Source organism: Hemiscyllium ocellatum, chromosome 2 (genome assembly GCF_020745735.1).
Source record: "Hemiscyllium ocellatum isolate sHemOce1 chromosome 2, sHemOce1.pat.X.cur, whole genome shotgun sequence".
NCBI classification, from domain to species: Eukaryota; Metazoa; Chordata; class Chondrichthyes; order Orectolobiformes; family Hemiscylliidae; genus Hemiscyllium; species Hemiscyllium ocellatum.
Window position 1 is genome coordinate 107,101,995 of NC_083402.1, and position 22,917 is coordinate 107,124,911.

Sequence of the window (22,917 nt, forward strand, 5' to 3'; positions counted from 1 at the left end):
CCTCTGGGCCAGGAAGTCTGGGTTTGAGTACCACATACCCCAGCAGTATGTCCAAATCCATTCGTTATAAATGCTGTTTTTCTTTCACATGCTAGACATATTCTTATTTGTTCCCTCTCAAATTTTATACCAGTCCGTATTTCACGATTTTCTTCCTTGATGACACAGTCTCCATCATCCCCTTTTTTCTGAATACAGATGCCACCTCACCTCACCATCCCCCCCCCCGCCCCCACAGCATTTCATCTGCATACACGCATTGCCTTTTCGGTCTCTAATTGGCCCTGCTCCTTCATTAGTTGTATGTTTACATTTTATGGATCAGGCCAGACCCCTCAAAACATTTCAAGAAGGTAGCCCAGACTCTACCTTTGCTAGTTGTTTTCAGCAGTTGTAAAGTGCATATTCCAGGAGAAAGTCTGCTGGTCAAATCACTTCATTTCAAACAAAACAGAATTTATTTACAAGATTAATGAATGAAACACACAACAGAAAACAGAATATGAAATAACTTATCCGATCCGAAAACCCAACAGACTATCCTAATTTAATGATGCTGTGCCAAATATTTGCAACAATCCCCAGAAATAGCCCTTTGGTACAAAAGGAAAAATCAAACGCATGTTCTTAATAGAGTAGAAGTCAGAGAGAGAGAGAGTACCAGCCTGGACCTGCTTCTTTAGGTCCAGCAGCCTTTCTTCACACTAGCAAACAAAACCAAACCAGAGAAAAGCTGAGCTGGAAGAACTGTACATTGTATAAGTGTTTCCTTTTAAACTTAAACGCCTCTGCCTGAGGCAGTATCTGTTAACTATTAGCAAATTGGCCCTAAAACCCGCCACCTCCAGGCTTCTCGGTGTCTGTGTTGTTTATGACCTCTCTGGGAAAAAAAACTGTATAACCTTGTTAAAGGAGCCGCTTCATCACAGCACATTCATAAAACATCTTTGGGCTTTCCACAATTTGACTTCCCACAGTGTCTTCATACTATTTCTTTGCTTCCATATTTCCTTCATAATTTCATCCCTTGCATGTTGTGCATTCTCCTTGATTTTTCAACTAAATTGTGTACAAATAGTCTGTTTTGTTGAAGAGCTGTTGAGCTCTGGAGGAGTTCAGTTTGAGTTTCTGTGTTTAACATGTTGCCTTTCCCTCGACAGCTGGGAGTGTCCCTGGATGAAACAGTGACTGAGAGAGACTTGGATGATCTCCTCTGGGTGTTTGGCTGTGAATCATCAGCTGTAAGTACTTTTGTTTTATGCAATATATATTAGCTGTTTCTTTGATGCAAATATGTTGTGAATTTTGCAGGCGAGGGACTGATTAAACAGAATGTTCATCAGGGACCACAATTATCCAACGCATCCATGCTACAAACATAACCTTTGTGCATTCTAAATCTTGCATGGGTGTTTTTCAGATTTAAATTTCATATGTAAATATTTCATATCGTGTTGATTTCACTTTATCAACTATGGACCACCATTATTTGTTGAGACTAGTTTAGTCAGAGAACTGAATTAAGAGCATACCTTGTGATGGGCACACATTGATGGTTGTAAAGGGGGGTTGGGACAATATTCCATTAGAAACAATGTTGCATTTTTACATTCAATCTTTGCTGAATATTTGTGTTAGTATTACTGATGTGAGGGACATGGCTAAACTTAAAGGCTCAACTGGGTCTCCCTTTTAGGTAGAGGTAAAGTCACCATAGTCCTGGAAATCTCTTCTGCCAGTAGCAAGAGAGACAACTGGTGGTGAGTTTAACCAACAGATCATTGCACATCAAGCAAGCGGTGGGTTTGAGAAGGTGGGACCTTTATGTTGAACTCAGCTGGCATGGGAATTGAACCCATATCACAGACCAGCCATCTTGTCAACTGATTTATAAATGCTGGCCAGTCAACAACGACCATGTCCCCGAAGTGCCCTGAGGCGTTTCTGCTTTACTGGCTGTGGACCTGTCTCACTGAGGTGTTCAGCAGACTGCCCTCTACCGTATATGCCTACCATTCTCATTGAGGTGTCAATGTCTGGACAACGGGATCTTGCCAAGGCTTCCTCTGAGGCCTCTGATCTCTTGTCCTCAGAGGGTGAGGATGTAACCTAATGGGGAGCCAACCATTTCTACATGAGGCTGGTGGAGACCCCGGCTGTACCTGCAAGACAGACGAGGGAGGAGGTGTCACTGCCAATGCTAGAAATGATGCACAGAGAATGAAACTGCCAGTAAGATTGCAGTGAGAGTTGCAGTGGAATGAAACATGATACTTATTGGGTTGAAGGGTAATGGATGTCTTGGCACCTCCACAAGAATTGTCCTGGTCTTCCCTAGTGAGGACCAGGATTCTCTCATTGACAAGAGTAAGGGATTGGAATAATCCCTTTTATCGAAATAAAAGCAGATGAAATGGCTGTTAATTCTGATGCAGGTGGGGAAAGGTGTTGAGTTTTAGGGGAGAGAGGAAAAAGTGCAGATGCAAGGCACGGTTAGTGGTGTTTAAATGATAGACTAGGGGTTGTGGGCGAGAGGAGGAAACCTGTTGAAAGCCACAGTGACTGGCCACACTTGAGACTTGGTGGGAGGTGGGTCCAACAGCTGAGATAGTGGGTGTGAGAAAATACTTAGCACTTACCCTGGCAGAGCAGAAAAGGCTATTGACCTTGGGCTGCTGCATTTGGTTCCTCTGTACCTTGAAGACAAGCCTTTTAAAGATGGAGGCACAAGGAACATTCAGCTTTCAGCATTTATACACTGATTGGCAAAGTGTAAGATGGGATCGGATATAAGCAATGCCATGGGAGTGTAGATAATTTAGTGCATTAGGTTTGGTAAGGAATGGCAAGAGATCTTCCTGGTTCTGACAGTGGAAAACCCTTCCAGAAACTCAGTGTAACTTGCACTTGGCTGAAAACAAGTCAGATTGAGTCCTGAGAAATTTATAGGCTACCTGCCGTTACGATCCCATACCCACCCTCCACTCCCCACCCCTGGAAATCTGTGCGCATGCCAGTTAAATAACCTTTATTTTAAAATCTCCCAATATTATTGTGAAGCAAACTTAGAACAACCAGACCTCAAGTGAAGTTCCCTAAGTTATTATGGTTCCAGATATCATACCCCAAATTGTTAAGCTCTCAGGTGAGGAGGACTCTGCTCCCTTCATTGTAGAGTAGAGTAATTTGTTGTTTCTACTATACACAGAATAAAAGCGAGACAGCACTCCTCGAGAACCAAGATGCTATATGAACACAGACTACTCAGGAGTACAGTCATACAAAGGGCAGCATAAAATGCATAGAAAAGTGCAAAACATACAAGACAGCACAGTAATTCGGCAGAGTGGTGGACAAATTATAATGTAACAGTGAATGATCGTTAAAAACATAGCAGCAATTCAACAAGTCCTCCAAGAATTACAAATGGAGAAGAATGTAATCATACAGTCTAAGGAGCCTGATGGCTCAGGTGAAGAAACTATTGCACAGTTTGGCCATGAGAGACCGAATGCTCCGGTATCTTCTGTCAGATGGCAGGAGGGAGAAGAATTTGAATGAAGGATGTGTGGGGTCGTCCACAGTGCTGTTAGCCTTGCAGATGCAGCATGTGGTGTAAATATCTGTGATGGAGAGAACAGAGATCCCAATGATTTTCTCAGCTGTCCTCACTACCCATTGTAGGGTCTCACGATCCCAGATGTTGCAATTGCTGAACCAGGCAGCGATGCAGCTGCTCCGGGTACTCTCAATGAACCCTCTGTAGAATAGGGTGAGGAGGTGGGATTTCCTAAGCCTATGTAGAAAGTAGAGATGCTGCTGGGCTTTCTTGGCGATGGAACTGTTGTTGAAGGACCGGTGAGATGCACCAAGAAATTTCATGCTCTTCATGATCTCCATGGGGGAGCTATCGATGTGCAGCTGAGAGTGATCACTCTGTCCTCCTGAAGTTTTGTTTTATCCATGTTGAGACAGGTTGTTGGCTCTGCACTAGTCTGTTAGCTGCTGTACCTCCTCTCTGTATCCTGACTCATCGTTCCTGCTAATGAGACCCTCTATTGGCGTGTCATCAGTGAACTTAATAGTATGATTCGAGCTGTGCATCGTTGTATTGGTGACAACAAGGTCGTTTTTAAAAGGATTAATTCCCTTGGAGCTTTTCAAAGAACAAATAAAGTTATGTTTTAAAAGGAGCCAATTTAATTCAGCTTTCGTGAGCTAATCATGGATAGGTTTGTAAGTTGCTGATCACAAGAAGAAATAATAGAACACTGCACGTAAACACAGATTAGAAATGACGTGAGCCCAAAATCAAAAGATCAAAGTTTTTAAAGTCAGATTTTGAATTGTTTGTGAAGAAAAGACAGCAGAACATTGTGATCATCACAATAGAGATTACTAGGAATATTGGTGTTGGTAGCTGATCAGTCAGTTTCAAAATCCTAGCCTTAAATGGTTCATTGCAATTCTTTTCTTCTGGATCCTTTTGACAGTGGCTGGCGGAGTAACATACAGAGTGAACAGTAAGATTCCCCTTTCTTTACCTGCAGTGCAGGTGCATTTAATGGCCGTTATCAAAGCTGTGGCCTTCACAATAGATGAGTGCACATACAGTAGGACATCAAGCCACTAATGCACAAAGACCAAGATTTGAAGCTCATTTTTAAGCTCTGTCCCTGCATATTCTTGAAAGGGGAAACAGCACATTTGTTTCTTGTTCAGATTGCTGTCATTTGTAACCATCATGTTCAGAGTCTGAGATTCTCTCAGGGAATTACAGTTTAGTTTGGAGTGTGTTTTGCCCTTTGAAGCTTTTTAGATGTGGGCCAGAACTCATCTCCAGACAGTCAATAGACTTTTGTTTGGCTGTAGCAGTTCACTTTTATAAAACATAATTAAAGAGGTCTATATGCCCTTAGGTGATCCAGGTCATCAAATCAAGGCATATTGTGAATCGACCACCGTAGGATTTGATATAATTGGGATACTACCCTCGAGATGAGAAAAGAAAGTACTTCACATAAATGAATCCTGATCAAAGGCAGTTAAAACAAAAATTGTAAATTCTGTCCCTGAGAGTATTTCATTGATTCATAATGATCAAGGTTTCTGAATATGAATATGGAGGAACATAAAAATTATACTGCATGCAATCTTTCCAAGTCATGTTTTTCGGATGCTACCTGACCTGCAGTACTTTTCAACGCCACATTTTTCGACTCTGATTTCCAGTATCTGCAGTCCTCACTTTCTCCATGTTTTTTCAAAGTTTGGTACAATCTTCAAGAACAACTGTTTTATTTTTTTCAGGAGCTAATAGCTGAGGGCATGGGAGATGAACCAAAGAGTATCTTGGCTACACAATTTAAGAGGACAAGCAAATTCCTGACACATCCAGTCTTCAGCAGGTTAGTGAGAAGTCTTGCGCTAAGATTGCAGCTTAAAATGAGGCTGCTGTGTACACATGCAGTTAAATAAGTTACGATAATCTGTTAACTTGTCATAATTTGTAAATATATCAGTTTGTTCCTTGTTGAAATATTTGTGATGTACTCCAAGTTATTAGTGCAACGTAAGGCACTTCTGACTGTCAGTGTTTTATGGTTAAGTAATATCTAATCATTTTAAAACTTCAATTGCACTTTTCATGTGGGAAAATATCAGGTGGTTAATTTGCTTTTGCTTGAAATCTTTTTCCCACTTTCCCACTCCATCTTCAAATCTTTTATACATCTTCAAATGTGCGTTCAGGTGCCTTTTGAAAATTCATGGGATTTTATTTATTGTTTTTGTAGAATTTACAACCCAGAGAAAAGGGCCATCAGCCTTTAGCTCTGTACTGATTCTTTAAAAATGCTATTCAGTTAGGCCCCCTTCCTTGCTGTTCCCCATGGCCCTGCAGAGATCTCCTTTTTTTTCTCTCTCAAGGGTACATCCAGATCTCTCTGAAAGTGTCCATTTAAATCTCCTTCCAGCAATTTTCAAGCAGTACAGAGCACAACACCAAACTGCATAGACAATAAATCCTCATTCTCTCCCCTCTGCACGTTTTGCCAGTTCTTAAATCTGCTTGTTCTCTGACTAACAAACAGTCAGAATAGACCAAAAAGACACAGGAGCAGATGCAAGCCATTTAATTAATTTAGTCCACTTCGTCATTCATTGATATCATGCCCGGTCTGAGAATTCTCAATTTCACTGACCCACAGTTTCCTTATAACCCTTGATTCCTTCCCTGATTAAAAAATCTGGCTGTCTCAGCATTGAATATATTCCATGTGCCAAACACCTAATTCCACAGACTCAGTACCCTCTGAGAGGAGAAGCTACCTCTCATCTCAAAAGGGTGACTCTTTATTCTGAGATTATGTCCTCTGACATTAGACCCGCACCCTCAAGAGACTCTACCTTTCTATCTCCTAAGAATTTTGTATGTTTCAGTAAGGGTTCTTCTTGTTCTTCTAAACTCCAGTGAGTACTGTTATAACCTACTCAACCTCTCCTCATAAGATACTCCCTCCCTACTCAGGATCAGCCAGTGAACCTGCCTCCAACACCAGTATATCTTCCCTTAGAAAAAAGGACCCAAACAGGTATTCCAGTTGTGATCTGACTCATGCCTTGTATACTTTTAGCAAAATCTTCCTACTTGCACGCTGCATTCCTTTGAAGTAAAGGCCGATATTCCATTTGCCTTTCCTAAACTTAGACGTTGGCTTTTTTGTAATTTAAACATGTGGACTCCCAAATGGCTAATTTCTGTGGCTTTCTTCTGTCTTTTTACATTTAGATATCATGATCCACCTGCTAAGTTTTTGCCCATTCCCTTAACTTATCTATATCCTTCTAGACTCTTTGTGTCAGCCTCACCACTTACCTTCCCACCTATTTTGGGTCATTCACAAACTGAGCTATAGTACATTCGCTTGTCTCTTCAAAGCCATTAATATGTAGTATAGATAATGGTAAGCTGAAAATGTGTTGCTGGAAAAGCGCAGCAGATCAGGCAGCATCCAAGGAGCAGGAGAATCGACGTTTCGGGCATGAACCCTTCTTCAGGAAGGCTCATGCCCGAAACGTCGATTCTCCTGCTCCTGGGATGCTGCCTGACCTACTGCGCTTTTCCAGCAACACATTTTCAGTTCTGATCTCCAGCATCTGAAGTTCTCACTTTCTCCTATAGATAATGGTGACTCCAGGACTGATTTCTGTGACATTCCCTAATTACAGGTTGCCATTCTGAAAATTGCCTCCTTATCCCAACTCTCTGCCTTCCATTAGTAAGCCACTGCTCTCTCCATTCTATCTCCAAGACTGGGCTTTTGTTATGCTATGACAATCAGCTAACTAAGATTGACCATCAACATTTTAACTACATCTCCCAGCCACCCATGAACTAACTCATCAGCCCCCTGTTCTCATACTGTGTGAATTGATATTCCTTTCTCAAGTCTGTTTCTTTCATATTAATCATGATGAGTACAAAACAAAACGTTTTGAACCCCTCTCTCAAGTGTACTATCCTACAATTATAAGCATTATCCACGTTTATCTAGTCTTTTCACATAACCAAAGTCCCTTTCATGGTAACTTCATTTGAATATCATCAAATCACCTTAGACATACTGAAACATTCTATTCATTCCTGGTAATAAAATTTTAATGTTATTTGATTACATATTTACCTGTCTGGAACTACTTCCATAAATTATAATAAAAAGGTCTGAGAAAATAAAGTTGGACATGGGACTAGCCTTGTCATTTCCCACTTTTAATTGTCTTTTAACATGCTGTATGAGTGAAGTGACAAAACCCAAAATTAATTATACTGTCTTAAGCCAAATGCCATCTTTTAAGATTGTTTTAATCTTATTCAACAAGCTTGATATTTAGTTGATAGTTTTAAAATTTGGATGTACTCACATGTTTTGAGCACTTCATTTGTTAATTTATTTATTTTAGTTATCACTCAGAAACGAATATTGTCCGGTACATGAAGAAATTAGAAAATAAAGATATTTCTCTGGTTCACAGCATGATTCCACTGGTGGGTGATAGTTATTTTCAATTCTTTTCTCCACTTTAACATGTAACCCCAAACTTCAGTGGTTGTACATTACACATTTTGTTTCCTCTGTTTGAACCAGGGATCTTGCACGATGAAGCTGAATAGTTCCTCAGAACTCACGGTAAGTGTGCCTTATATCTTACAACACTTTAACTACAAAGTTGACTTATCTATATTTCCTGAAGTTGTGTATAATGTGAATCTTTGTATAATCCTCATTATAATGTGGGTACTGCCTATTGAGGAGGGAAGTACTATCTGATTTAGACCTGCCTTTGAGTCCATTCGTGAGTGTGCTTTTGCAGCAAAAGCAGACTTGTACCCACAGCACGGGCTCCCTAATCTCATGCTCAGACTCAGAAATTTGACTGTGCAGGCACTAGGCACATGCATGCCAAAGCCAAGCTGATAAAGACCACAAAGACGCACTACAGAACAATCTCTATTATCTGAAGGAGACGGGCTGGGAGTATTTTGTTTGGATAACTGAGAGTTCGGATAATGGATAGCGTTCTTATGGGACTTTGAGATCTTGTTCAGATAATCCAAAATTCGGGTAATTCTTGTTCAGATAATTGAGGTTGTTCTGTACAGTGAATATGCTAGAAACAGGTTTTGCACAATGCCTGCTTGAGGCTCCAGTTGATAGACTGGTTTAATTGCCTTGAGGCAGTTAGCACCAGCTGAACACAGCTAGATCAGCATTAGTTGAAGGCAAACGGTGATCTTTACTGAACTGGCCCTAGGCTGGAGCGAGTGCACCAGATCCTCTGATTGAAGCAGCTGTGCGGTGGGACCTTGGCACCTGGGAGGACCTGGAAAACCAGGTTCTGGCTGACTTGTGAATAGCTGAGAGTAACATTGTGTGCCTTCCTGTTTCATTTGATTTGAAGACCACAACACATCATTCATTCAAAAGAACTTCATGGAGACCTGTTGGGGATAGCAGGTGCAGTATGATTTACCCCAGGTGCCACACTGTGCCCACCTCCTCCTTCCCGCCCCCCCAAAAAAAATCAGATAGCTCTGGATCCTTAAATGGAGGATTTTAAAATATTGAATATTTTAAAAATTCAAAGGATGTTGTCTGAACTGTATCTGTACAAAGCCCTAGGTATGGTATTCTCCTCATCTGTCCTCTTTCTGCTAGTTTGTCAGCATATTCACACAGTGAAGGTTTGGATAGCCCATTATATATCCACAATAAAGAATCAAAACCAAACAACTGGAACTAGAGTTCCAACCAAATTTCTTTTGGGTGAACTTTCTGAAGATGGTTCAAGTGTGAAGCCAAGGATTATAAAATCCATACTAAATATGGAAATATTAATCTGAATATCATTAGGATGCAACCTCTTAATTAAGTAGTAAATGTCATTATATTATCCTAGTTACAAGTCACGTGTTTATATTTTGGCAATTTTGCAGGTCTAGACTAGTTATAGCTACATGATCGATTTCATAAATGAATGTTGTGTTTCTCCCTTTTTTTCCCCGGCTCCTTGTGTTTTCTTTGTAGCCCATTACTTGGCTAGAATTTGGGAATGTGCATCCTTTCGTACCTCTGGATCAGGCGCAAGGATACCAGCAGTTATTCCAGGAACTAGAACGGGACTTGTGTGAAATCACTGGATACGACAAAATTTCTTTCCAGCCAAATAGGTTGGCCTTCAATGTTTTCATATTGTATCTTTTATTACGATTGCAGCATTTGCTTTAGTCCCAGTATAGTAATCACATAAGTGTATCATCACACTGTCCCGTTGACATTTTGTTATTCATTTACATGGTATGGACTTTGCAGCTGGGACAGCATTCATTGCCCATCCCTAATTGCCCTGGTGGATGGTGAGCTGCCAACTTTAACTACTGCAGTCCTTCAGGTGCTGGGGCATCCACAGTGCTATTAGGAAGGAATTTCCATGATTTTTGACTCCGTGACACTGAAGAAATGGTGATACAGTTCCAAGTTAGGATGGTGTGAGACTTGGAAGGGAATTTACAGATGGTGGTAAATGTATCTGTTGCCCTCATCCTTCTGGATGACGGAGGTGTGGGTTGGAAAGCGCTGTAACCTTCATGAATTTCAGCAGCGCATCTTGTAGATGCGATGCTCTGCTGCTACTGAGTGATCTTAGTAGACAGAGTGGATGTGTACCCGTCAAATAGACTGCTTTTCCTGGTTGGTGTTAAACGCCTTGAGAGTTGTTGGTGTTACTTTTACTGCAGCTATTGCTGTTTTGTCTGACTCCTGTTAGTGTGCTGCCCTGGGATTTCTCTGCTGCTTCACATCTGAAGTATGATGTTACAGTTGGGTTGAAGTTAATACCAGGGTTAACAGCCCCTAACAGAGGGTGTATAACCCAGGGCAACCCTGCCTCAGCTTTTCCTGGCACTCTGACCTGATTCCTGAGCCATCACAAAATTAGTGGTCTGGTATCAGGTCTTCGATACCTTTTTAAGGGCGAAGAATCCACCTTCAGGAGGGGCCAGCCAGTGGGAGAGGCCATAACTGAGACAGCAACTGGCCAGGAGCAGCAAGGTTGAGAAGCCAGGTGGAGTGGGGTTAAGCTCAGAGATTGATCAAGCTTGGTAAATGGGGAGGTAATTGGCATCATTGGTGAGGGTGGAGCATGGTGTTTCCAAGGGTTTCCCTTGCCATTGAGGCTGCCATCCTTTACTATTCTGTCTGCACACCCAGAGGGAGACATTGCCAATGACTGTTTTCAGAATTTCAGTTGCCTTCTAGTCGAAAGCCCAACCTCCACAGTTCCCTGACCCTAATTCAACTACATGATGTCGGTAGCATGAAAAGCTGTCATTTCTGTCCTTGCTTATTGATTCTAAAGCTCCTTAATGTAACCAGCGTCACTACACATCCCCATGGACACATGCCAATCCTACAAAGTTTCCTACTTAGTTTTGTAAATCTGTAACTGGAAATGAAATCAAAATGAGTTGAAAGTTGAAATCCTTCAAATGTTTGTAATATTTGATGCTGAAAATCACTGTGTGTTGCTCGGTTACATTTGTTTGGATTCACTTGCAGTTAACTACAGTAAACACCATGCTAAGCCTCATGTATTTATTTATATAGCACCTTTCGTATTGTAAAGACTCTACATGATTCACATGAGCATTATCAAACAAAAGTTTCTATTGATCCAAAAGTATTAAGAATGAAAGCTTGATGAAGCAGATTAGTTTCAAAGACTGTCTTTAAAGAGGGAGAAAGGTGTGAAGAGGTTGAGGCAGAGAATTCTCAGACGTCTGTAGCTGAAAGCACTTAAATCAGTGGCTGAGAGTTTAACCCCTGGGAATGCTCAAGAGGCCAGTATTAGAAGAGTGCACATACTTGTCATTTTGGAGGAGATTCAGAGATGGAAAAGCTATTGAGGGATTGGTAAACAAGGGTGAGATTTTTAAAATTGCGATCTTACTTAACCTACGCCATGGTAGGTTGGAAATCCAGGGTGATGGGTGAACAGGATTTGGTACACTCAGGGCTTTGCATGACCTCTAATTTACAGAGGGTGAAATATGGGACACCAACTGAGAGTGCACGAGAATAGTCGGTGTTGTGATTGTAACGAGTTCAGTAGCTGGGCCTCATAGAATAGGAGCTACCTGATTGGGGTGTTAATCTGGTCCAATCAGGGAGCCCAGGCTGACATATAAAACGGTGAGTGTCAGAGATATTTACACTGGTGTCTGACTCTGTAGGAGGCAGCACTATAGTGAAGGACTGTTCATGCCAAAGGACTGTTCATGACTTGCTGATGGGATACTGGTCCCTATGGTATTATTTCAGTAGGGATAAAAGCAAAGCATGATCCTGAAGGAACATGCTTGCAACAGTCATCTTTGAGTTGGGGTAAGCATTCCATACATCATGCATTTGTTTGGGAAACTAGATTTGTTCGACCCTGCCATCCAGTCCTGGACCCAGAATGTGAAAGGAATGTGAGAAGATTTTTTTTCCGGGCAAACTACATTGTAACAGATAAACTAACGAGTAATTCACTGGATAGCCTGTGAAACTACAACTATTCCTGTCATTAGGACCTTCACTTTACCTAAGGCACCAGATAATAACACCTTTCAAGAATTGCCTGTCATAGTTAAGTAATATTATGACCTAAACTACCTCTAATTCTGAGATAGATTCCCCGGTTATCGAACTGCCGAGTAAAAGTGATACTATCAGGGTTTTTGACTCAGTTAAAACAACTGGCAAAGAACTGTGAATTTGGTTTAGCCCTTAATGAGATACTTAGAGACCATCTGGTATTTGGAATTAATGATGTAACTTTTGAAAAACCAAATGCTAGTTGAAGCCCAACTAGATTTCAAACAGAAATAAATTGGTTTGTCATTGGAAAATATGGCAGGTGAAGCGTACAAGTTGCACGGTATTCCGATGCAAGTGGACACCCTCGCCAGCCTGGCTGAATTTAGAGAGCACCACTTGAATGGAGGCAGTTGTATTGTCTCACTCAAGATACATCCTGAACAGAAGGACTCCAGGTCAGCCCATGGTAAAACTCCAAAACAAAGACAAGCATTGGCCAAATGGTTAAAATTTTCTTCAGAATCCTTACCAACAATGATCCTGTGGACTTAAAACAGCAAAAGAGTTCTACTCGAACTAAATTGAGTAAGTTAACTCATAGACCAGTATCTAGGAGAGTTCATACCCTACAAGCTCCACCTATAGCTGGTTTGAAACAGTTAAATTACTTAGCAACATTAAAATGAGAACCAATCAAAATAAATGGTCACCTGGTTCTAATGGAGGTTGATATTGCCAGGGCATTTCAGTAACTGCAGAATTAGTATTTAACAAAATTCGCACTGGACTTGAATTTGTGCAAGACCTCAGTGAGGCTAAGACTCTATACTGGGCAACCTTTACAAGTTTAGAGTACAAATTTCATTCTGGTCTTCAGTGAGAAGCAGTTGGTTCAGTTACCAGTGATTTGTAGTAAAAGGCTTGGGCACAAGCTTTATGGGGCAGAATTGGTTGGGAGAGATTCAGCTGGACTGGCTCAACATTTTTCAGTTGGTAAATGGCTGCTTGAGTTAAGTCCTATATAAATACCCAGAGGTCTTCCAGGAAGGCCTAGGGATTATCAGAGGAGCCAAGGCCACCTTGCATGATGACCAGGAAACAACTCCAATCTGCAGTGCCATTTGCCTTATGGATAGAAGCAGAGGCAGAAATCAAAAGACTGGAAGGTGAAGAAATTATCAAACTAGTCCAGTTCTTGGAATGAACAACACTGGTTTTGCCGATTTTTTTTTTAAGTCCAATGGATCTATTCGCTTTTGTGGGCATTTTAAACAAATTTGTGGAACTTCCAGACTCCAGATATGACTACCAATCCTTCTTTTTCTGTTTGGATTTATTTACACTCTGCACTAGCAATGTATAAACTATTGGGCGTAAATTATTGGATGCATAAACAACTTATGAGCTACTACCACCCCGAGGCCAGACAGGGAAGCTTTGCATGTCAAGATATTTATTGGGATCGTGAGCCGACACCTCAGAGGTTGATCACTATTTAGAATAGAATTCCTACACTGTATCCACACCAACCCAGAGGATCCCACTACCCCCCCCCCCCCCCCCCCCCAATCCCTGTAACCCAGCCAATCCACCAAACCTGTACATCCTTGGGCACTGTGAGCAATTTAGCACAGCCACTCCACCTAACCTGCACATCTTTGGACTGTGGCATGAAACTGGAGCATCCAGAGGAAACCCACATAGGCATGGGGATAATGTGAAAACACCACACAGACAGTTGCCTGAGAGTGGAATCAAACCTGGGTCCAATAAATATCTGGTCGTGACGTGCAGAGCCTCTCCTGTATGGCCTTGGTGATATTAGCTCATAAATAGAGAGGAATGCCCAATAGTTTATGCATCCAGGAACATTGCTAATGCAGAGTATAAATGCACTCAGATAGAAAAAGAAAGATATTTGGGGTCCGGAAGTTCTAACAATATCTTTTTAAATAGGAGAAGGCATTGCCGCCTGTAGGTGTGGGCCACATTCAGTGGTGGGCTCTATTACAAAGTGTGTGTAATTATAAGTTAGAATTGAATTGAATTTATTGTCAGATGTACCAAGGCACAGTGAAACGCTTTGTCTTGCGAGCAACACAAACAGATCACATAGTTAAGTAGCATAGTTAAGTAAATAATAGGTAAACAGCAGCTAAAACAAAATCCCAGGTACTGACAAATGTGAATCCATTCAGTATTCTAACAACAGTCAAGTAGAAATTGTTTCGAAACCGGTTGGTGCGTGTGTTCAGGCTTCTGTACCTTCTCCCTGATTGTAGAGGTTGTAGGAAAACATTGCCAGAGTAGGATGGATCTTTGAGAATGCTGGTGGCCTTTCCTTGACAGCGGGCCTGGTAGATAGGTTCGATAGATGGGAGGTTAGCCTTTGTGATTGTCCAGGCCAAGGTCACTGCTCTGTGTAACCGTCTCCGATCTTGAGTGGTACAGTTGCCACACCAGGTAGTGAACATCCAGACAGAATGCTCTCGATGGCGCACCAATAAAGGTTGGCAAGGCTATTCATGGTCATGCCAAATTTCCTCAGCTGCCAGAGGAAGAAAAGGCATTGTTGGGCATTTGTAACCAATACGCCCACATGAAGAGTCCAAGAAAGCTTGTTGTGGATGACCACTCCTAGGAGCTTCATTTGTTCCACATTTGTGCTGTTAATGTGTAGGGGTGCATGAGTAACATCCTGCTGAAAGTCAATAATGAGTTGATAATTGAACACAGTCAAGGAAGCCAAATAGCAAATGCGAATGCATTGAGCCATCTCCCATTAGCAGATACACCACCAGTGAAGGAGTCTGTAATGATTGTACACTTCCAGTCACAACTAACGATATTAGACTTTGGGCACAAAAGGATTCAAGCCCTTCCAAAACTGAAGCAACTGGTTTCAGTGGTGGAAAGCAAAGGCCTGTCAACAAGAATTGAAACCTTTTTAGACCCAGAGTGACCAGATCACGGTAGAGTACAGCATATTATGTGGAGCAAGAGTGATTTCCCTGAGCAAAGGTTGACATAAAAAAACTGGCAGAATTTCACCAGGGCCAGGCAGGGGTCTCCAAAATTGAGGTGTTCGTGAGAAGTTTTTCTGGTAGCCAGGCTTGGGGCAGATATAGCCACGTTGGTGGGACAGTGCCCAAAGTGCAAATGAGGACAAAAATTACCACGACCAACTCCCCTATAATTTGTGGGAATCTCTGGGAAAACCTTGGACTGTGTTGACTATGCAGATCTGTTCATGTGTTCAATGTTCTTGGTTATTGTGGGTGCCCATTGAAAGTGGTTAGACATGCATAGAGTCCATTTATCAAACATTGGGGTAACAATAGAAAAACCATGTGCATCGTTTGCAGCACCATAGAGTTCAAGAAGTGTTAGTCACAGATAATAGGTCATTGTTAACCAGCAGGGAATTTGATTATTGCTTAAAGTTGAATGGATTTGATGCATAAGGTCAGCTTCTCCCCACCCATCATCCAATGGTTTGGCAGAAGATACTTTCCAAACTTTAAAGGCTGGATTGAAGAAAAAGCCAACAGCCTCACTTGATACCAAGCTATCATAGTTCTTGTTTGATTATAGAACAACCCCACATGCAACTACAGGCATAGCTCCGCTAGCGTTGTTAATGAATAGAAGATTCCATACCACATTGTCTGATCTTCCCTGATCTTCTGGGGGAGGGTGAAACTGCATCAGGAACTCCACTACCAGGCCCAAGGCTCTGAAAAGTAAGAGAGAGAGAGTTTCATACAGAGGACGATGTTTTGTGTAAGAATCACAAAAATTGCCCCGCATGGTTAAGAGGTATGTTTGATGCGAGGTCAGCCCTAGTGACATATAAAGTCCGGGTAAGTGCGACGGGCCTGAAAAGTTAGGTGGGCCATGTGAAAGCTACGAAATTTCAAATGGTGTAGGAACAAAATGTGCCCTGACCCTCAATGTTCAGACACGATGCTGGAATCCATGGATTCACTATCTCTGTCAAAGGTTGTCGAGTTCTCTGAATCAGAGACGTATTGACAGAAGTAGCCTCTTCGATGCCTTTGCCACCAGAAGAAGAGGGGGAATTTCTACTGAGGCGCTTCTGGCGTTAAAGAGTTCCCATGCGTTACATGCCCCGCATGTCAAGAGAAACCTGACCTGGTACTAAACACCTCAGGAGTCCCTTCATGAAAAGGGACCGATCTATATCTGCGGACTTGGGGAAAGATATAGTAATTGTAACGAGGTCAGCCAGCTGGACTGTGTAGAATGAGTTCTCTGATTAGTTCTCTAACCTCGTCCAGTCAGGGAATCATGGCTGACAAATGTAAAGGTTGAGTATCAGAGATACTGACACTCTGGTAGCTGACTCTGTATGGGGCAGTGTTAAAGTCAAGGACTGTTCATGCCTAAATAAAGAATGATTGAGTGACAGGATACCAGCCTCTGTGGAGTTATTTTAGTCAAGTCTCCAGGTGATCAATGAATGATCGAACAGCAGGCAAGGTGAGGACAGATTGAATTGTGAATGGATTTGTTTTCCTAGTATTCAGTTGGAGAACTTTGTTTATTCAGTATTAGACATGTGCAAACTGTCTTACAATTCTGAAACGAGGAGGGGCTGAGACCTATTAGTGGTGTGGAAGAGCTGGATACTCTCAGTTCATATTTGAAAACTGATGTTTCATTTATCACATGATGTTCTTGTGGGGGGTGGTGTCATGCTTCATGTAGATGAGATATTGGTGTCAGCATGGGTGACACCTGGATAAAGGTGTAGGAGAAGGAAGAGAGGCCCTTGCTAGTCATACTTTGACTGTGATAAGATAAACAACAATAGCATCATGAGAGTGGTCACAAGCAGTTCTCGCTAATGCTAATGAGTAGTTAGAGGAGGACAGTGTGCTGATCATGTCAACGACTGTACAGCAGATTAGGAAGGACTAGGAGGACCTTTATAACAGTCACTTGCAATATCATTTGTAATTCTGATTTTGAAAAAAAGTCTGCAGGGCTATGGCTGAGGCTGACTCCTAAGTAGAGGAAGTCAAAAATGGAATTACTGAGAAAGGTGGACTTTTGGAAGGGGTGGGGATTGATAAGACTTTCAAAGACTTTGTAGAGGAAAGAGAGCTTGAAAACAGGGCTGGCGTTTGAAACGGTTGCTATTTGAGGGGAAAGGTAGTAATGTAGACTTAAAGGAGAAGGGGCCAGTAGCTGAGGAACAGAGCTATTAGCAATATTGACTATTTTAGTTTCCCAAGAAAAAAAGTTACGAGCTCTGGGATTCTGGGGGAGTAGCTTTGAGTAAGCGGGAAGTGGGTCTCCTGAACACGATGAGCTCAAAGGAGAAAAACTGGAGAAAGATAGAAGTTCAAGGCTGGAGCCGAGGAAAATCTTAAGAGAAGGCTTCACTCAGTGAGCAAGGGGAAGAGGAGTGAAAATGACATACTTAGCTGGTTACATGATCTCAGCCTTTATGTCAAAGGCATTGAGGCATAGCGACTTTAGGCCTTAGGATTGGCAGGATCATAAATAGAAATTCACACAGGAGGTGTAGTTGACCTTGCCTTGCTTTTCCAAAGGTGCTGACTCATTACTGTTCAATATGCAATATAGGCTTAATGTTACATCAGCCAGGTTAATCATTGCCTTTCTTCAATGATCCTCAACAGTGGATAGCAGTCAGAGCTATTTGTAACGCAGGGAATGTTATATTCTCAACCCAAATCCAAAACGTTCTAAAGACTGTATAACATAATAAAATGATTCTGATCAGTGACCAAACTGTACTTTGGGCAGTTTTTATTTACAACAGGTACGCTCTAATTTTGTTTAATTAGAAAGGAACATGATGATTTAGCACAATCATAATCTTATGTGCATAATATAGATAACAGGAGCGTAATCTAATGATAAGTTCACATTAGTTATATCACACCAAATAGAATTGATAATACTTCAACAACAAGTATGGAAAGAAATAAAACTGTTGTCTTAATTTTCAGCCAAAGATTACTCACTCAACTACTCTCAGCAATGACCATTAGGCACCCAACAAATACAAGTTGTGCGAGGGTAATTATAACGTAAATCATTGAATCAACAAGCATGCATTGGGAAAAAAAGTTTTTTTAGATTCATTGAGTTAAAAGATGCCCCACAGATCTCAACATCCTCTGGTAAACTTAGCCAATTCCTTGAAATGACTTCCTGGACTCTTGGTCTCAAGTGCCTTTGGGGGGAAAAAGCATCAGTCCCTACCAATCCTGACTGGAGTTGTGTATGTGTTTGGACATGAATGATTTGGCTTAAACTTCAGAATACCTACCACCACTCACTCTCCTGACTCATCTGTGAATCATGTGCGGCTTGGGCAAGCTGTCAGAATTTCTCAGCCTGTATGGAAGAGAATTGCAAGTGAATATCAGTACCTCGGTGAGGGAAGAGAAGAAATATGACAAAGAGGGTAGCTCAATGGTTGGTATTGCTGCCTCAAAGCACCAGGGACCCTCCATTGATTTCACCCTTGGGCAACTGTCAGTGTGAAGTTTGCACATATTCCCCGTGTCTGAGAGAGTTTCTTCTGGGTGCTCTGGTTTCCGCTAACAGTCCAAGGGTCTGGGGGTTAGGTGGATTGGCGCTACTAAATTGCCCATAGTGTCCAGGGGTATGCAGGCTAGGTCAGTTAGCCATGGGAAATGCAAAATTGCAAGGGTATGGAAGGTGTAGGTCTGGATAGAATGCTGCTTGGAGGATCGGTGTGGACTCGATAGGCCTGCTTCCACACTGTAGGATTTCTATCATAGAAAATGCAGCAGGAAAGAGACTTTTTCTTCCCATGTGCCCAGAGGAACACAAACGTCAAGACTGTCATGAAAAGACAGACTGAGATTTTATTCTGCCAAAGTGAGGTCTGCAGATGCTGGAGATTAAAGTCGAGAGATACCAGTGCTACAGAAGAAAATGCTGAATTGGCAATTTATCTACTAATTAACAGGAAATTGGGAAGAGTTGGTACTACTACAGCTCTGCTGAACTCCTGACGATGAAAAATAAAATCTCAGTCAAGAGTGTAGTGCTGGAAAAGCACAGTAGGTCAGGTAGCATCAGAGGAACAGGAGACTCAACGATTTGGGCAAAAGCCCTTCACCAGGAATGCCATTCTACACTTGTTCCTGATGAAACGTCGATACTCCTGCACCTTGGATGCTGCCTGACCTGCTGTACTTTCCCAGCACTACACTCTTGACTGAGATTTTATTTTTCATCGTCAGGAGTTCAGCAGAGCTGTAGTAGTACCAACTCTTCCCAATTTCCTGTTAATTAGTAGATAAATTGCCAATTCAGCATTTTCTTCTGTAGCACTGGTATCTTTCAGTTATTGATGACATGCCCTCTGTATAGATTATCTAATCTTTTTGCTTGCTTAAACAGTGTATAAAAACAAATTTAGAATTCCTATTTCTTGCAGTGATTATATTATATACCTGTGTATTTGTTTGGCTTATCTTTATAAAACCATGACTTTGTGAAATGTTGGATGTCTTCAAGAACTATTAAACTGTGATTTAACCATTTCGCTTGAAATATATCTTGGTTCCCTCTGACATTTGCAAAATTTTGCAGGTCCTAGGGAGTGTTGCTGAACAAAGAGACCTTGGAGTGCAGGTTCATACCTCCTTGAAAGTGAAGTCGCAGGTAGATAGGATAGTGAAGAAGGTGTTTGGTATGCTTTCCTTTATTGGACAGAGTATTGAGGAAAGGAGTTGGGAGGTCATGCTGTGGCTGAACAGGACATTGGTTAGGCCACTGTTGGAATATTGCATGCAACTCTGGTCTCCTTCCTATCGGAAAGATGTTGTGAAAACGGGTTCAGAAAGATGTTGCCAGGGTTGGAGGATTTGGGGAAGAGGCTGAACAAGCTGGAGCTGTTTTCCCTAGAGCGTCGGAGGTTGAGGGATGACCTTATAGAGGTTTACAAAATCATATGGGGCATGGATAGGGTAAATAGGCAAAGTCTTTTTCCTGGGGTGGGGGAGTCCAGAACTTGAGGTTGAGAGGGGAAAGATATAAAAGAGACCTAAGGGACAACTCTTTCACTCAGAGGGTGGTACGTATATGGAATGAGCTGCCAGAGGATGTGGTGGAGGCTGGTACAATTGCAACATTTAAGATGCATTTGAATGGGTATATGAAGAGGAAGGGTTTGGAGGGATATGGGCTGAGTGCTGGCAGGTGGGACTAGATTGGGTTGAGATGTTTGGTCGGCATGGACGGGTTGGATGGAAGGGTCTGTTTCCATGCTGTACGTCTCTATGACTCTATACTGCCAGTTAAATAACTTTGGTTGAATCAAACCTGTGACCACTTCCACTTCGAAGAAAAAGGGTAGCGGCCACCACCTCTTACAAGTTGGCCTTAAATCATCCCACATCCACACTTGGATACATCACCATTCTTTCACTGTTGCTGGATCAAAACCCTGGAATTCTTTCCCAAACAGTATTGTGGGTCTACCTAGAGCAAATGCACTGCAGCAATTCAAGAAAGCAGCTCACCACAATCTTCTTCAGATGGGCAATAACTAGCCCAGCCAACAACAGCCACATGCCACGACTGAATTTACAAAAAAACTATCCTGACAAAGGAGGAATAGCAATAACAAATTGTGTACTCAGCAAAATTATACACTGCAGTTCAAACCCATATTTAGTCTTGTTTTGGAGGTGCCAGAAGGCTTCGTTGGTGTCTTGATGCTTTGTATTTGATAGTGCAAATGAGAAACTTACACATTATCTGTTCCTTCCCAATTTCCCCTTTTAGAAGGTAGTTGCAGATTAGAAACACTTCCATGATCACTGCACAGTGACTTGGAGTTTAGGACTGGGGATTTGGGGTCATGCAAAAACAATGGGGCTTGAACTGTTCTCAGGAATACCTATGTACCTCTCTATAATCATTCTGTCACATGTTCTCATATCCATTTGGAAACACTCATTCCTTTTTCTAAACTGGTGAGCTTTGAACTTCTTTCAACACTGCAGCGGTCATTGTTGTTCTGAATATTTAGTCTTAGCCTTTCCCCTTCCATATGCTCTACCCCCTTCAAACATTAATCAGGTTACTGGTAGGAATACTGTCTTGGGTCTGGCAATATTTAAATTAGTTGACACTGGATTTTCTGGTGCAAAAAACTTCCTGCAGTTGCTGATCTGATGTACATTAATATTTGTTGGTCTAGGGATATTGTTATCACAAAACAATTCTTTCATTCTGCCCAATCAGGCCTGATATGCATAGACTTAAAAAATAGAAGATATCCTGAAGAAAGCAGTATCTCATTTATAGATGACATAAAAGAGGTATTTATAAAATAGCAACAACTTAGTGTTCATACATCTTGTTTAGTATTACTCATGTGCTTTTACTTTGATTTCTTTTACAGTGGCGCACAAGGCGAATATGCTGGATTGGCAGCAATTAAGGCTTATTTAAATTCAAAAGGAGAGAACCAGAGAACTGTAAGTAATTTAAAGGATAATGCTTGTATTCCTTTTCTAACTAACAGGACTATTCAGTGTTTAATTGATATTTGGAAGTGAATGATTTGGTGGGAGATGGTGATATAGTGGTAATGTCACTGAACAAATCATCTAAAGGCCCAGTTAATGCTGTGCCTGGATTCAATCCCATCACAGCATTTGAATTCATTTAATAACTCTGGCAAGAAACTGAGCTCAGTGCCAGTGAACCTGAAACCCACCATCATCGGGTTTACGAATGCCCTTATAGGGAACAAAATCACCCATCGTTACCCAGTCTGGCCATGTGACTCAACCCATCCCGATGTGGTTGACTCTTAACTCCCCTCTATTTAAAGATAATTAGGGATGGGAACAAATGCTAGTCTTACCAACGACACCAATGTCCCATCAAAGAGGAAAAAAGGAAAAAAATTGAAAGAGGGAGTAGATTGCTTTTCTAGGGACTCTTTATTTTTAGGATGATGATACAACCTAGAACATATTGTTGCTGGCAGAAAAATGTTCTGTAAATGTGTTAATATTAACATTGTTAACAGTCAGTATGACACTGTCCAGATACAGCCAGTTAGCTTTGACTGTTATGTGTAAAGGTTTTAGCTTCTTGATTTAACTTATTTTTAAAAAGGCCAGAGAAACATAAAAGCAAGAGTTAGTCACTCATCGAGTCTGCTCTACCATTCAATAAGATCTGGTTGATCTTAGTTTGACTTTTCTGTCTATAATTGCATACTCCCAGGTGTCATAAACTTTGACAGATGACCAAGAGGTGTCAAGTTGAAGTTACTCCTCACGCACCAAGATGTTGTGATGAGAATAGCTTGATATTTGTTGGATGGGATCACGTCAGACTCATAGAAACAACCCCTTCCATGCTGAACATAATCCCAAACTAAACTAATCCCACTTGCTTACTCCTGGCCTGTATCCCTCCAAAGCTTTCCGATTCATGTACTTATCCAAATGTCTTTTAAATTGGTATAATTGTACCTGTATCCATCATTTTCTCAGGAAGTTCATTTCACACACAAACCACCTGCTATGCAGAAAAATATATTTGCTTCTTAACGTCTTTTTAAAATCAGTCCTGTCACATTAAAAATGTGGCCCCTCATCTTGAAATCCCCATCCGAGGGAAAAGACAACTACCATTTAACTCTAACTATACCCCTCATTATTTTATCAACTTATATAAGGTCCTTTGTCAACCTCCTACACTCCAGCTGATCCAGCAT

The 22,917-nt window shown here is 41.5% G+C and overlaps 1 protein-coding gene across 2 annotated transcripts in view; it reads left to right on the forward strand.

Moving 5' to 3' along the window:
* gldc (glycine dehydrogenase (decarboxylating)) overlaps nt 1-22,917 on the forward strand; it is a 177,164-nt gene that overhangs the window by 77,274 nt on the left and 76,973 nt on the right. For both annotated transcript variants that reach the window (XM_060845597.1, XM_060845605.1), the window contains 6 exons: nt 1,161-1,241; nt 5,311-5,408; nt 7,963-8,047; nt 8,148-8,189; nt 9,588-9,730; nt 21,586-21,661. In XM_060845597.1, coding sequence (XP_060701580.1) covers nt 1,161-1,241; nt 5,311-5,408; nt 7,963-8,047; nt 8,148-8,189; nt 9,588-9,730; nt 21,586-21,661 — 525 coding nt within the window. The remainder of the gene's footprint in view (nt 1-1,160; nt 1,242-5,310; nt 5,409-7,962; nt 8,048-8,147; nt 8,190-9,587; nt 9,731-21,585; nt 21,662-22,917) is intronic.